This window comes from Protopterus annectens, chromosome 7.part0 (assembly GCF_019279795.1).
Source record: "Protopterus annectens isolate FY-2018-M chromosome 7.part0, PAN1.0, whole genome shotgun sequence".
Classification (NCBI taxonomy): domain Eukaryota; kingdom Metazoa; phylum Chordata; order Ceratodontiformes; family Protopteridae; genus Protopterus; species Protopterus annectens.
The window spans coordinates 21,468,764-21,484,445 of NC_056739.1; the positions used below are offsets into that span (position 1 = coordinate 21,468,764).

Below are 15,682 nucleotides of genomic sequence, written 5' to 3' on the forward strand. Positions count from 1 at the left end.
TTCCTGGATGGGAAGTATTTTCACAGTGTCTTTTTACGGCATTCCAGGCCCTGCAGACACAACATTTACCACCTTATGCGTCTCCTCGGCCCCCTTTAGAGGTATCCGAGGAAGACTACTCCTCTTCAGAGGAATCTATTACTTAATCACAAATAGACTCCCCCAAGGATTTTATTACCTCAGAGGAAGAGGTTACTCCCGAGTCCCCAGGGGAAGAATTCACCTTTGGCGATACAATCTCCCTCATGAGGGAACATTTCAAGTGGCAGGCATCAGAAGTATCTGACACCAAGAAAAGGTACTTTGACCTTCTTCAAATGGATCAACCATCTTCTTCTGCTGCGCCCCCTTTGTTACCTGCTTTCCAGGATGCCTTCTTAGCTGCTTCTCAGTCCCCGGACTCTCAACCACCAGCCTCAAAACATCCGGACCATTTCTGTAAGGTCCCTCAGGACACCCAGTTCCTTTTTAAAAACCCTCCAGCAGACCCAGCAGTTATTGCAGTCTCTGCTGACAAAACATCCAGGGAGTTGCCTTCTGCTGCTTTCTACCCGACTGATAAAGACAGCAAATTCATGGACAGACTACGGAAGAAAGTGTGTACCTCCTCTACTCTGGCTATAAGAGCTGTCGACTACCAAACACATTTGGCTAGGTATATCCTGAACACCATCACCGAAGCTTCTACCCTCCTCTATGAGGCTCCTCACTCTCCCTTTAAAGCCCAAATTAACATACTGCTTTCCACAGCATACAATGTTACTAGGCACTCCAAATGCAGTTATGATGCTGTGGAAACCTCATTAAAATCTGCTGCATCAGGCTCTAAGTTTTGAAACGATATTCCTGGGTGAGACTACAACCATTCCCTATGGATGTTCAAACAAAATTACTTGACGCACCACTGGACAATAAGGCCCTGTTTGGCCAAGCCTCAGCAGAGCTTCTCAAATACCTTCAAGAAAATGGAAAAGAACTTCAAAAACCTAAAACATTTACTGGTATCCTATATACCCAGATACCACAGGAACTACCAACAAAAACCTTCCTTTGTTAGAAGATAGTCCTCGCACCCAGCTGCTTAGTCAAAGTGACGTAGAGAAGCAAGGAAAAGCTCTACTCCCAGGTTTCAAACAACTCTACCACCACCACCCCCTTTCGGAGTCAGTCTGACCAAACCAGACCAGCTCTACTGTGACTTACCACCCTCAGACCCAAACACCCCCCCCCATCCCTTCATCTCACCCCCTCCCTACCCTCGTGGTGGATAATTACATCAGAACAATGGGTCCTGTCCATCATTCATAGGGGATATTTCATGACTTGGTGGATGTTACCCCCCTTCCAGGGTATTCCTCAGCCACTTGCAAACCAAGCTTATCTTTTCCCGCCCATCATTCAACAGCTACTAGCTCAGGGCATCATAGAACAGGTACCCTACCCACAAAGAAACTTAAGGCTTCTACTCCAGAATGTTTCTGGTACCAAGGAAAGACAGCCCATGGAGGGCAATTCTAGACTTATCGTTCCTAAACCTCTTTCTCAAGGTACCCACCTTCAAAATGATTACCTTACCCTTGCTCTTACCACTCATACCCACACAGGCTTTCATGGTAGCCCTGGATTTGAAGGATGCCTACCTGCACATTCCTATGCCTCCAGGGTACAGAAAATTCCTCTGCTTTGCAATAGGTTCTTGGCATTTTCAGTTCTCTGTCTTGCCGTTTGGACTCTCCACTACTCGAGTGTTCACAAAGTGCTTAGCGCCTTTCATTGCTCACTGCAGAACACAAGGTATACAAATGTACCCATATCTAGACAATCTGTTTATTCTTCATCAAGACCACCAAGTCCTTCTACTCCACCTACAACAGGTGATTTCCACCCTAATTCAGTTAGGGTTTACCATAAACCACGAAAAGTCTCACATGAACCCCACTCAAGACCTCGTTTTCTTGGGATGCAGGATCAGAACAGACAGAATGAAAGCCTTCATTCCAAGCCAAAGGATCATAGACCTCTGTCTGTACTTCAATCTCCTCACCCACTCCTCCTTGCCAGCTCGGGAATTCCTAAGAATGTTAGGTCACATGGCATCCCTTATACCCATGTTACCTTTGGCAAGAGTACCCATGCAGAAAATTCAGTGGATCCTAAAGAACTTATGGAGCTAACACTCCCAGCCCCTGGACTCGCCCCTTCCCCTACTTCACTGTCTGAAGATGGAATGCCAGTGGTGGGTATCAGCACTTCACCTCAACCAAGGAACCCCCCTACAAGTTCCAGCCCCCCTACAAGTCTCCACAGACGCATCAGACTTGGGGTTGGGGTGCAGTGCTACTAATAAACCAGTAACAATTCATTGTACAAGGAAAATGGTCCAACATAAGACATAAGGACCATATCAACATCAAGGAAATGAGGGCACTACCGCTAGCCCTACAAACATTCAAATCAGCTCTTCAGCGAGGAAACCTGAAAGTGATCACGGACAGTAGGACGGTCCTGTGGTACATAAATAAGCAGGGGGGGACAGAGTCTTACCCTCAGTGCAGCCTGGCCACCCAGATTTGGAACTTAGCATCATCAGTCCAGATTCACTTGGTAGCAGTGTATATTCCCTCAATAGAGAATATTATGGCAGACATGCTCAGCAGAACTTCAGTACCCTGTCACGAATGGATGCTTCACAGAGAGGTATTCCTGAACCTTATCTACAGGTGAGGTATTCCACAAGCAGATCTGTTTGCCTCCCCCCAGAACAGACAGATGCCCAGATTCTGCACAAGGGACCCACATCCACAAGCTTGGAAAGTGGACGCTTTCTCTTTTCCTTGGGAGGGAATGTACCTCTGTGCCTTCCCTCCCTTCACATTGATTCAGAAACCCCCCCCTGAAAATACATAAGGACAAATCCAAAATCCTGTTGGTGACCCCCTTTTGGCCAAGACAGCATTGCTTTCCCCTCCTCCACCTATTAGCCAAGGGTGATCATCACAGGTTACCCCACCGAATACACCTGCTCACACAGGACAGGGGATCCCTACTACACCCCCAGGTGAGCAATCTGAAACTGACCTTATGGGTGATAGGGTTCTAATTCCCTACAGACACCTATACTTAGAGGACGTACTCGGTGTTCTGCAGGAGGCCAGAAACGCTAGTATCAAGAGAAGTTATGCATCTAAATGGAACATATTCTCCAAGTGGTGTCAACGCGGACAAACCAGGACCCTCTGACTACTTCTATACCTATGGTCCTTTCCTATATTTTTGTGAGCTACTTCTCTAGGACTAACTTACTCTTCAAAGTCCATTTATCTGTCATCTCTGCCTGTCTGCCCATATCACCTCCTCTGGCTTCCAGAGTGGAAGTCTAGCTTTTCCTGAAAGGAGTACTTCATATCATTCCCCCCAGAAAGCCTATACATCCCCCTTGGGACCTGAATTTTGTACTAGAAAAACTTACATTGCTACCCTTTGAGCCAGCACATTCAGTATCCCTAAAACTATGCACCCTGAAAACAGTTCTGCTAGTGGCCCTCACCTCCACCAGGAGGGTATCAGAGATACAAGCCCTTATGGCTACCTTTCCTTATTTTTCACAAGGACAGAGTTGCTGTCAAGGGTAATCCCTCCTTCATGCCCAAGGTGGTTAATGAACTCTCATTAAACCAGACCATTAACCTACCGGTTTTCTACCCTCATCCACAAAATTCCTCAGCGGGGACCCTCCATTCTTTAGATGTCCACAGGCAACTGAGGCACTACTTAAGCAAAACCAGACCTATCGGACAGTCTGACCAATTTTTCATCTCCATCCGAGAGCTCTAGGGAAGGCACTCTCCAAACAGACCATTTTCATGGATCTCTAAATCCATTGGCATGTGCTATTCCTGTCATGGAAAATCCTTACACGGTCATGTCAAACCTCTCTCTCCCAGAGCTGCCTTCTCAGCTGCCTTTTTCAAAGGGATTGACTATGCTTCCATTTTAGAAGCTGCCACTTGGACTTCAGTTCACACCTTTACTAAACATTGCAAACTGTACTTAGCCTCCAGAGCGGGGTTTGCCATGTGAGTTCTTCAGGGCCTCATCGACTAGGGACCCCAGTCCTCCACCCAGGCTCATACCTAAAGCTCTGGTACTCTCCCTACTGTAATGAATACTGCAACATGAGAATAAAAGGTCAGAATAGTTGTGTAAAAACTTACCATAACCTTAGATCTCCTTTTATTCTCATGTTGCTATATTCAGTCCCCCCTCCACCTGCTCCTCTACTTTACCTAATTAACGTACCCTGGCCTACCTGTGGGGACATGGTCATTTCCTCTCCCCTTCTTCCCACTAAACACAGCCTACCTAGTACCCTAGGGTCTAGTCTACATACAAGTCTAAAGGGTCCCCTGTTATGACCTTCTCAACCTACAGGAGGACTACTGTATGCGGCAGTTCATTCTGAAGAGGGTACGTGCAGACGTCACTTTTATACCCTACGTTGGTTTATGGCCCTGACAAGAGAAATCACACTTGCCCTCCAGGAGCAAAGACTTTGGTATACTGGCCGAATGGCAGTGCTGCAGGCAGCAACCTCCCTACTGTAATTAATACTGCAACATGGAAAAGAAGGACATTTAAGGTTATGGTAAGTTCTTACACAACTATTCTTTTCTTTCCAAATGCTTTCCTTGCAGTATTGCTGTTTGCATTCTGCATTTCTTAGTATAATTCAATATTATTTCCTTTTCATCTATACTTATAAGGCCTTTCACCTTCTAGAGTAATATGGACAGCTTATCCATCATGATAAAAAGCTATTGTTTCCACCTGTTATACATGACAGTTTTTTAATGTGCTTTTCCAGCTTTTGTGTTATATGCATATACTAATGTTTGTCAGGCTGGTCTTTTGTACAGTTGTTTCTTCTCATCTCCATTTGAATCTATTTTCAAGACTTTTTCTTAATGAAACCCCCCAAACAAAAAAATAAATACAAAACACTTCCATCCCTTGTTAACTTGGAACAAACACAAACAACTACATACATCTTCAAAACATGAAGTTTAACCCTCCATGTGGGAACAATTTCCCCAAATTGATGGCTGCACCTACAGATGTTATCCACCCTAAATTTTAAGGTCACCCATGCTAAAGTGCATGGTACAGCTTGTGCTCCCATTTACACTGATTACTCTCTCTACTTTTCTTATCTCTCCTTCTCTCACAAATATGAAAAACAGTCTGTATGCTTTCAGAAAACATTAACTTTTACCCCTAAGAAAAAGTGCACTAGATATCTTTAAGTAAGACTAAAATGTACACAGTTCTATTAAGTGCGTTAAAGTATGAAGGCTGCCAGGGAAGGCTATAACTGTTTAATGTCCTTCTTTTCCTGTGTTGCAGTATTCTTAGTGTGGGATTCCCCACCTCAGGTGACCCGAATGTCGGCTCCTATACAAAAGCTTAAGCCTGGCTGCTGTAGGTGCGTGGGATGTCACACGTAGGGCCATAAATCAGGGACCTTAAATGTGACGTCTGCTCACACAGACCTCAGACCTTTCAGCTGCAGTCGACCGTCACATCCATCGCTTCGATCTTTTATTTGAAGACGTCTAAAGCGAAGTACCCCATTGGGGAATTTGCCTTTATTTTGCTTGAGCTTGGTTTGCTGTAATTACCGTTAGCTGATATCAGCTAAGAAGGGTAAATGCTGATGCGAGTGCCAGATACCGCATAAGGATATGCACAACTGCTGTGTTTTGTGCCTAGGCCAAGAGCATGACCACAACGCTTGCTCTATTTGTTAATCTTTTGTATCCAAGACCCTTCGTAGCTCTCTGGCTGCCCTTAACCTGTACTTAGAAAACCAGAGACTCAAAAAAACTAGAGCTCAGGATGGATTCCGAATTGGCTGCTCCAACAGATCCATCATGGAAAAAGGCCAAGTTTTCCAGGCCTGTTTCCTTTGCCTCTCTGCCATCAAGCTTCCTGCCAGCTACCGATTTAGGAGTTGAGGAATTTCCGATAGAACAGTCTATTTTGACGGCTCCCCTCGAGGAAGCCACTTCAGAAGTAAAGGCCAGCCTGTCCATGGAGATATTTCCAACATCAGTCTCTACCAATGTCGAAGGGAATCGGATATAATCTGACGACCGACTGGGATGCCACTGCCTGAAGCCCCTACCGTTTTCCAGGCTCCTGAACCTAGGCCCTGTCCGAGAACTATGCCTTTAAAAAAGAAACAAAACAAAGCACCAGACTCCACCTTCTGAAGGAGTCCCAGACTGGCGATCTTTCATCAGCTCCTTGATCCAGGCCTTCATGGCCCTTAGGCCCACACCCTCTTCCCCCTCCACCATTACACTTCTCAGTTCTAGGCCTGCCTCTGCCACTTCTCTCCCTTTGCCTGCTGCCCAGGAAGGGGAAGAACAGGAAACCTACTATTCATCCTCTGACAAATCAATCTCTTATTCCTCTCAGATTGTCTACCCACTTAAATATTATTCCACAGATGAGGAATACATAGAAGGGGACTGTCCACCAGAAGATATTACCTTTGGGGAGACCTTGACAAAGATGAAAGATTGATGGGACACTTCCCAAATGACTGACACACAAAGGAGATACTTTGAATTACTCCAAGTGGAATATCCCTTGCCTTCAGCCATCCCACCAGTCATTCCTGCCTACCTTGATGCTTTCACTTCAGCATGAAACAATGCAGACTCTCAACCATAGGCTGCTAAGAGACCTGACAGGTTCTATAAAGTTCTAGATCAAAAATTCCTAGTAAAACCACCCCTGGCAGACCCTGCTGTAATTGCTGTATCCTCTGACAAGCAATCTAGATGGATTCCTTCATCTCTTCTGCCAACTGATAAGGATAGCAAAAACATGGACAGGATAGGAAAGGTGGTTTATACCTCCTCCACCCTTGCTTTCAGAGCTATCAACTGTCAAACCCATATGATAAAATATGCCTTGGACCTAGTATCACAAGCCTCTCCTCTCCTGTCATCCACCAATGACTGCCCGACCAAAACTGAGATAGCATCTAAACTGTCCCTGGCTTCTCAGGTAGCCAGGCATTCTATTAGATGCAGTTATGATGCAGTAGAGGCCTCTGCACGGTCTGCAGCTTCTGCCTCAGTACTCCGCAGATATTCTTGGCTACGCCTCCAACCACTACCAGAGGATTTCAAGTCTAAAATCCTAGGCACCCCTTTAGAGCACAACCTCCTGTTTGGTAAATAGTCTGCACACCTTTTCAAAAACCTGCAGGAAAAAAGTAGAGAGCTTCAAGACATCAAGCACTTGCTTGAGTCCCCATCTCTAAATACTACAGAAATTATCCTGCCAAGACGACCTTTGTCAGGAGGCCCCCCCTCTTAGGCTACGTCTTCTTCTTCCAGGCATAGGAGAGGAACCAGGAGGCAAACCTCCTCTGGACCAGTGGTCTAACAACCCAGTCAAAGGCAGCTTTTTCAAGATAGAAGTGGACGCAACAATATGTGACTGCCTTGCCCACCTCCCCTTGTCAGCCCCCCTCTCCCACTGCCTCCCCATTTGGAAATCCATCACATCAGACAGCTGGGTGCTGGCTATAATACAAAATGGATATTTCCTTTCCTGAAAGGAAAAGCCCTTTCCAAGGGGCATTCCTTTTCCCTCCAAAAATCAACTACATCTCATTCCTCACATACTGCAAGACCTTCTGCTCTTAGGAACTATAGAACCTGTCCCTCGAGGACAGGAAGGAAAAGGCTTCTAATCAAGACTTTTTCAGGTCCCCAAAAAAGATGGGCCTTGGAGACCAGTACTAAATCTGTCCTTTCTAAACCTATTCCTAAAAGTTCTATCATTCAGAATGCTATCCCTTCAAACTCTACTCCCATTGCTGCCATCCCAGGCCTATATGGCCACACTAGATCTAAAAGAAGCCTATCTCCATATCCCCATAAACCCTCCCAGAGAAAATTCTTGCATTTCACTGGGCCCTGCTCTCACTTTCAATTTACAGCCTTGCCCTTTGGTTTATCTGCTGCACCCAGGGTATTTACAAAATGCCTAGTCCCAACTACAGCCTTCTGTAGACCAAAGGTGTTCAACTCTATCCTTACCTAAACAGCATCCTCATTCTAGCAGAAACAGAGAACACCCTTCAAACCCATCTGAGGTTCACCACTTCCCTGCTTCAGTGCTTGGGATTCACCCCCTCAACCTCTAAAAATCATCCTTAACCCCCCAGCAGGACAAAATCTTTCTGGGATGCAGGATAAGAACAGACCTGATGCCGGCTTTCCTCCCTCAGGACAAAGTTCTTTCTCTCTCCACTCACTTCCAAAGCCTTTTACAGGTTCAACAGATATCTGCAAGGCGATTCTTGCAGATCCTAGGACTAATGGCAGCCACCATCCCTTTGCTGCCTCTAGCCAGAATGCACATACAAAAACTGCAGTGGTACTTTGAAAAATGTGTGGTCACAACACCAACATCCCCTGGAGCACCAGATTACCAGAACTAAAGTGGTGGAGCCAACAAATACTTCTGAACCTGGACCTTCCACTACAACCACCCTCCCCAACCCAGCAAATGCATACTGATGCTTCAGACCTAGGGTGGAGGGCTACCATGAAAGGCGTCATGGTACAAGAGACCTGGCACCCTACCCTCCAAAAGAAGCATATCAGTGTGAAGGAAATGACTGCAGTTCTTCTGGCCCTGAAAACCTTCCTCCCTATCCTGCATCTGGGCCCCCTTCAAGTCTTCACAGACAACACCACAGTCATGTGGTGTCTCAACAAACAGGGAAGTAGCAAGGCCTACCTCCTCTGCCGGATAACATTGCAAATCTGTGACCTTGCCTTCAGGAACAGCTTATCCCTGCAGGCAACATACATCCCTTCCCAGGACAACAAACAAAGAGATATTCTCAGCAGAACATCCTCTCTACAGTACGAGTGGATGCTGAACAAGGGCACCTTTCTAGACATTGTCCACTGGTGGGGCACACCTCGGGTAGATTTGTTTGCCTCCCCCCTGAACAGACAATTGGAAAAATTCTGCATCAAGGGCCACTCTCCACTTACCTGGAGGGTAGATGCCTTCAGCATTCCATGGAAGGGGCGGTGTCTGTATTTATTTCCACCCTTCCCCCTCATTCAAAAAGGCCTCCTGAAAATCAGGAGGGACAAATAAAAACTCTTGCTGGTGACACGCTATTGGCCAAGGCAGCACTGGTTCCCCCTACTACTCTCATTAGCCAAGGGCAGTCACCACAAGTTACCCCACAAGGTGGACCTACTCACACAGCAAAAGGGAACTGTTATTCACCCTCACCAACAGATGTGGGTGATAAACATTTAATCTCGTTCAGACACCACTACTCCGAGGATGTGCTTTTAGTCCTGAGGGAGGTCAGGAAACAAAATACTAGGAGATCCTACTTATCGAAATGGGAAGGATTCTCCAACTGGTGTCTCCATAAGGACAGGGATCCCTGCCAGCCAAACCCCCCCCCCCAGTCCTTACCTGTGTGTGTGAACTAAATTAAGGCTGGTCTTTCGTACTCTTTAGTGAAAGTCCACCTGTCAGCAGTCTCAACCTCTCTACTACTTGACCCTCCCTTTACTGGCCATGCTAGATGTCAAATTATTCCTGAAAAGGGGTCTTGCACATCAGACCACCAGGAAAACCCATCTCTCCCCCCAGACCTAAACTTCATCATGGAAAAACTAACACTAGCCCCATTCGAACTATCCAATGCTGCTACACTCCAAATATTTACATGGAAGACTACTGGTGGTGGCCCTTACCTCAGTTAGAAGGGTGTCAAAGTTACAAGCTCTAATGGCCTGCACTCCCTACACTACCTTCCACAAGGATGGGGTAACCCTACGTGCTAACCCTTCCTTCATGCCTAAAGTGGTCAACGAACTGTCCCTAAACCATCCATTCACTTGCCCACCTTCTTCCCCTCTCCAACCATTGACATTGAGAGGATACTGCATTCCCTGGATGTGCACAGACACCTAAGGTTTTATCTAGAGAATACTAAGTCCATCAAAAAATCTAACCAACTCTGTATCCTTCCACCCTGGGGCCCTGGGGGGCAAGGCAGTCTCCAAAGCGTTTCCTGTTGGATTAGGAAAACTATTTGCTTCCGCTACTCCCACCATGGCAAGCACTTACCCCAGGGAGTAAAAGTTCATTCTGCCAGGGATGTATCAATCTCCAAAGCCTTCCTCAAAGGCCTGGACAGGCCTCCATCCTGGAAGCAGCCACCTGGTCCACCATTCACAACTTCACCAGACACTACAAATTGGACCAAGTATCCAGAGCCCAGGCAGGGTTTGTTAGAACAATCCTGCAGGGTTTTGTGGAATCAGCTACATCTACCTCCACCCTTCCCTCTAATTAAGCTGTGGTATTCTCCCACACTAAGAATACTGAACATAGGAATAGAAGGACATAAAATAGTTGTGTAAAAGCTTACCGTAACCATAGATGTCCTTCTCTGGGTTCCTATTACATGATCGAAACTATAAAACTTCAAACACCACAAGATCGAACTTGTATGTTTGCAGTTTTATAATTTCAAACAAACAAAAAAAAACAGACAGAAAGTAACTGTCATAAGAAGGGGGGCAAGCCCCCTGCACCCCCGCTCTTTAAATATACCAACTCCGAGATCGCACTACAGTGCGGAAAGGGTTCCCTTTCCACACTGTAGTGCAATCTCAGAGTTGGTGTATTAAGAGCGGGGGGTGCAGGGGGGCTTGCCCCCCTGCGTACAACAGTTATTGAGCTGTGTTTTTTTATTAATTCTAATTTCTGAAACTTCGAACGCTTGTGTTCGATGTTTTCAGGTTCAAAGTTTCAGCAATTCGATAACGCAATAGGAACCCCTTTCTCTTCCATGTTGCAGTATTCCTTCCCCACCCACCTGTCCCCATTTTTTACTGTTGACCTTTCTAAAGGGCACTCTGAGCCACTATCCTAGACTAGGGTCAGACTAGCCAGCATAAGACACTTTACACCTCTGTTTGACATCACTTATTCTCTGTGGGACTGTCTGTCTGAGTATTTAAGTTCTGAGGTCTGTGTGTGCAGACGTCACATTTAAGTTCCCTGGTTTATGGCCCTATGTGTGACGTCCCACGCACCTACAGCAGCCAGGCTTAAGTTTTTGTGTAGGAGCCGACGTTCGGATCATCTGAGGCGGGGAATCCCACACTAAGAATACTGCAACATGGAAGAGAAGGACTTCTGTGGTTATGGTGAGATTTTGCACAAATATTTTTTGTCATGTTTATTACATTTGGCATGTATTCAGAAAAAGGATCATTTAAGTGTGTAAAAATTATAATGAAACACTGTATTTTAAGTACAGAACATTAGACTCTGTATACTTTTGATGTTCACTAACCTCATTTAGAAGATTTAAATGTTTTAAGGTTGTGTGCATAGAGTTTATTTTATGCTGTTTGGTGTGTTTATGTGCTCGGAGACACAAATGCTACCGTTTATGTATCCATAAAGTCATTTTATTTCTCTTTTCATTAGTCTGTACCACTTTTAGGTCTTGCATATAGAGCCTGCTGCAACAGTGTCTTTTAGAGAATTATGTTTTGTGGCACTGATAGGTAGCTTGAGGTGGTAAGTGTTGTAGCTGAAAATATTTTCAGTCGTGATGACTGAGAACCAGTTTAAGCTTAGTGTATATACCCTTGCTGGTTTTGATACTGCTTTAGATAATGTTTGAATGCAGTACAGTTTGTAATACAGTCTATAACAGCAACTTTTTTTAAGTGGGTAATGTTGGTCCTCAAGTCCCACAGCTGTACTTCTCCAGTGATACTATCTATATGTAATTTGATTCTGATATCCTTTTAGATGATGAAACTTATTCAGCTTTATGCAGAAAAACAAGACACATATGAGGTAAGCATGTTTGGGCCATGATAAATCTGTGAAGGGTCGTACATTACTAACAGTGAATCATTGTGTTCTGCTTCTCTCTCTCAGGCTGGATCTGAAGTTGCACAAGCAGGCAAAGCAGTAGCCATGTATTTTGAAGACAAACTTTGCGAAATCTACCTAAACAGAACCTTCCCACCTTTACCTCAGTCTGAACCAGAAGAAGAGGAGGAAGAGGAGGAAGATGGCGAAGTTACAGAAGATTCTGATGAGGATTTTGTACAGCCACGCAGAAAACGTCTAAAATCTGAGGAAAAGCCAGTGCACATAAAATAACCTGATTATATGGATCTGTACAAATTTAAATAAGAAACATTTATTTATGTGTTCCTGGAACATAATGCCTACAGTGGTCATCTTCTTTTGAAGAAGCTTGGTCGCCTTTAGACAGTATTAAACTTTCAGTGCTTTGTACAGAAAAAGAAAAGATTGTTCTGTCGCTAAAGAACGTTTTGCCCTTCTATTGTAAATTACATTTTTTCTTTCTTTTTAAAATCCTGTGAACTGCGTTTTTCCTACTGAAGAGGACCTATAAGCTAAATCCTTTTTTGTCCCATTTAGTGCTGTGTGAACATTGTGATAGGAAAGGTACAGTTTGGATTGGCTTAGGTGCTGCATGTTGTACAGGCAACAAAAGTGAACCTGTTAACTTTGGCTTTATTTCGTACCACAAAACTGGACCAGTTACTGCATCTCTGCCATCTACTGACACTGGACTACATTCAGGTTTGGAATAGACATCACAGTCAGAAGAAGACCATTTTGAATTGAGCATGAATTTCACTTGTTTCTCATCTTTTCGGTTTGTTCAGAGTTTTGGTTGCTATTAAATTTTCGTTACTATATACTATAACGTTGAAATTCTTTTATTGTTTAATAGCTGTCCCAAAGGAAAAAAATGAACTTTTTTGTCAGTCATTGCTAAACTTTGTAACTTATTGACATGAAATATATATATATATAAACACAAAGGGAGTATGGCTTTTTTAAATTATGATCTTTAGGTAACAATGACTGATAGAGGCCCTTGAAAGTATTCTACTTTGTGCAGAGGGTTAGCGTCTGAAAATTCTAGCCACAAGAACTGCCCGAAGACTCTGAACATTGATCAGTTAACTCAGTCTTCCATTTAGTCTACTACAACTGGTCACAGACAGGTGTGTGCAGATAATGCATTCCACTCTATGTAATATAGCAGACTTGTACTTTATTTTGTACGACACCATTATGTTAGCCAGTAGATGTCTTTGCTGGTACCATAGTATGCAATAATTTTATTTTCTTGTATAGACTTATAAACTGTAGAATGAAGTTTTTGCTCTAGATATTAACTTGTATGACTGAATCCTTTTCAGGGGTATTCGTGTCTTTTAATGAGTTTTATTGTTTTGTTTTTTTTTTTTTCTGTATGGATGATTACCTTATTTAAATGTCAGAGTGATAGTGGTTTCCGATGTTGACAAAGTGGTACAAAGTCCATGTTAAAATGGTGAGAGAAATGTCTTAAAAATTTTGCTCCTACAGTTTCATGGTGTTAATAGCAACTTCTGCTGCCGTGAACAATAACATGCTTTATTTAATTCTTTGTATTTTTAACCACACATATTGCATTTGCACTCCATTTCTAAATTGTTTGAAGAGACTTTAAATTTATTGAATTGGTGGTAGTAATCAGCACTGTCATCCCACTTGCCCTACTTCAAATGTTGGTCTCAGTTTAGAATTTTGTATGTCGGGATTATTTTGCATTCATTGTGCTGTGCTGTATGCTGGGTCAAGCTTACATCTCATTTTTGTGCTGTCTCTGAAATCCTCAGGCTCGTATCCAAGGCAGCTGAATTCAGAGCCAAGGTTTAATGTAGCTTTTGCAAGCAGTGTGTAGAATTTTGTTGATCCTGTTGTTCATTTGAAGTTAAACTGTTTTCTGGGACTGCACTTTATGATAAGAGGACTACAGGATGACAAGACTGCAGAACAGAGCTTTTAATAAGTGTGTGTGACCTGTAAAGTTTGTCATTCGTTGCAGTAATTTATCTCTGATCATACCTTTGGGATTATATGATTTCCCTTTCCATTAAATGTTGATTTGAGAGTTAGCTAGTTCACTGTAGTATAGACTTTGAATTTATTAATAGTAAATTTACAAGTTCTGCATATTAACTCCAGGTTGTGACCACTACTTCCCAATTACCTTTGCTTGCTAATGATGACCTTTAAAACATTTGTTAAAAAGTCAGAACAATATTTGAAAATCTGATAAGTAGCCATGCTTCATTGACAGTGTTGTAGGTTGTCACTTTTCTAGAAGCTTTTACTTCTTGAATAGGAAGGGCTGCATGGTGTTTTATGCCATGCAGACACTGTATGCTACATGACAGTTTTGTATTTTTTTTTTCATTTTATGTATTACACTGACATTCTTCCCTTCACTTCATTACACTTAATCATCAACTTTCTTATTAAACTGACCATTTTCTTTGTAAATTGATACTGTCTTCTCTAAGTAAGATTTAATGTGGTGGATGTTTTTCAGATAAGGCTGTCTTGTTCACAGAAGCATTCAAGCTTTAATAATATATTTTTAAGTCTGTCCGATATTAGAGAAATTTGAAAATGTTTGATTAGAGGTGCCCATGTTAAATAATTGACGTTCATGCAAGTTACCGAGAAATTCCACCAAGGTAGAATTTCAGTTGTAAATAGATTCCCACAGTTATAGTAAAAAAAATATTTAAAAGGGCTGACTTGTCATTTTACCATTTTTTTTTCCTTTCAAAAATTGTATTTTGCACTTTTGGGATGAAAATAGATGGCTGTCATCTTCAGGAATGTTTTTAGGTTTGCCTATTAACTGTGGTAGCTTGTAAATTATTTTCTATCTTAAGTTATTTATGTAGCATACTTTAAGGACTGGCTTTATCATTTTCAGATTTGTTAATGACGATATGGTAATATGCTAGTTACCATAATTGTGCAGTAACTGTTCTTATTACACTATACAACATCTGGTTCCTGAGTTCATAATAAGTTTACCAAAGTTGTCCAGCCTGCCTTAGAAGGAAGGGTAAAGTATGGATTTGCACAAGCGTCATGTGTCATCTGTGGAAATTTAAGTTGTTCAGACTTAAAAGAAGCAAAATAAACAACATAATCATTTTGGTTCATGTATGAACCCTAAATAAACAGCATAATGCAGATTTTAAATAACTCCCTTATTGCTGGTTGATGATGATTTTAAAACCAATGAATACTTATAGTGCCATACCAGATATATGCTTAATGCTGTGTATTGTCTTTTGTAATTTGTCTGCTAAGATGCCAAAAATTGCCCCCACTTCTCTAACTCCAGAGAATATTAATAAAACAGTCTACAGTTGTTACTAAAGTTCACCATATGCCAGTTATTGAGGTAAAAAATGAAGAGGTCTCTTTAAAGTTGCGAACTGGTACATTGTAAACCTTAAGTGATAATCCCTTAAGTTCTGTGAGAAATGTAATGATAATTTTAAGATGCAAATAAATGACTTTTTGGTGTTTAAGGTGCAGTCTCATAAGAGAGCTGCTTCTTTTGTACAGGTGTTTGCCTTCCATTAAAGCTGCAAATAGCAAGTGAAGAAATATATTTTCAAACAGCTGTAGGTGTTGGGTAATGTAGCATGTCACTCAGAACAGTTTCATTGTATTTGAGAAGAACCGAACAATC

The 15,682-nt window shown here is 42.8% G+C and overlaps 1 protein-coding gene across 1 annotated transcript in view; it reads left to right on the forward strand.

Annotated features, from left to right (window-relative positions):
• LOC122805774 (E3 ubiquitin-protein ligase TRIM33-like) overlaps window positions 1–15,369 on the forward strand; it is a 206,849-nt gene extending 191,480 nt beyond the window's left edge. The window contains exons 4-5 of the mRNA XM_044076041.1: window positions 11,896–11,943; window positions 12,028–15,369. Of these exons, the coding sequence (XP_043931976.1) occupies window positions 11,896–11,943; window positions 12,028–12,255 (276 nt within the window). The 3' untranslated portion in view covers window positions 12,256–15,369. The remainder of the gene's footprint in view (window positions 1–11,895; window positions 11,944–12,027) is intronic.
• The last annotated feature ends 313 nt before the right edge of the window (window positions 15,370–15,682 follow it).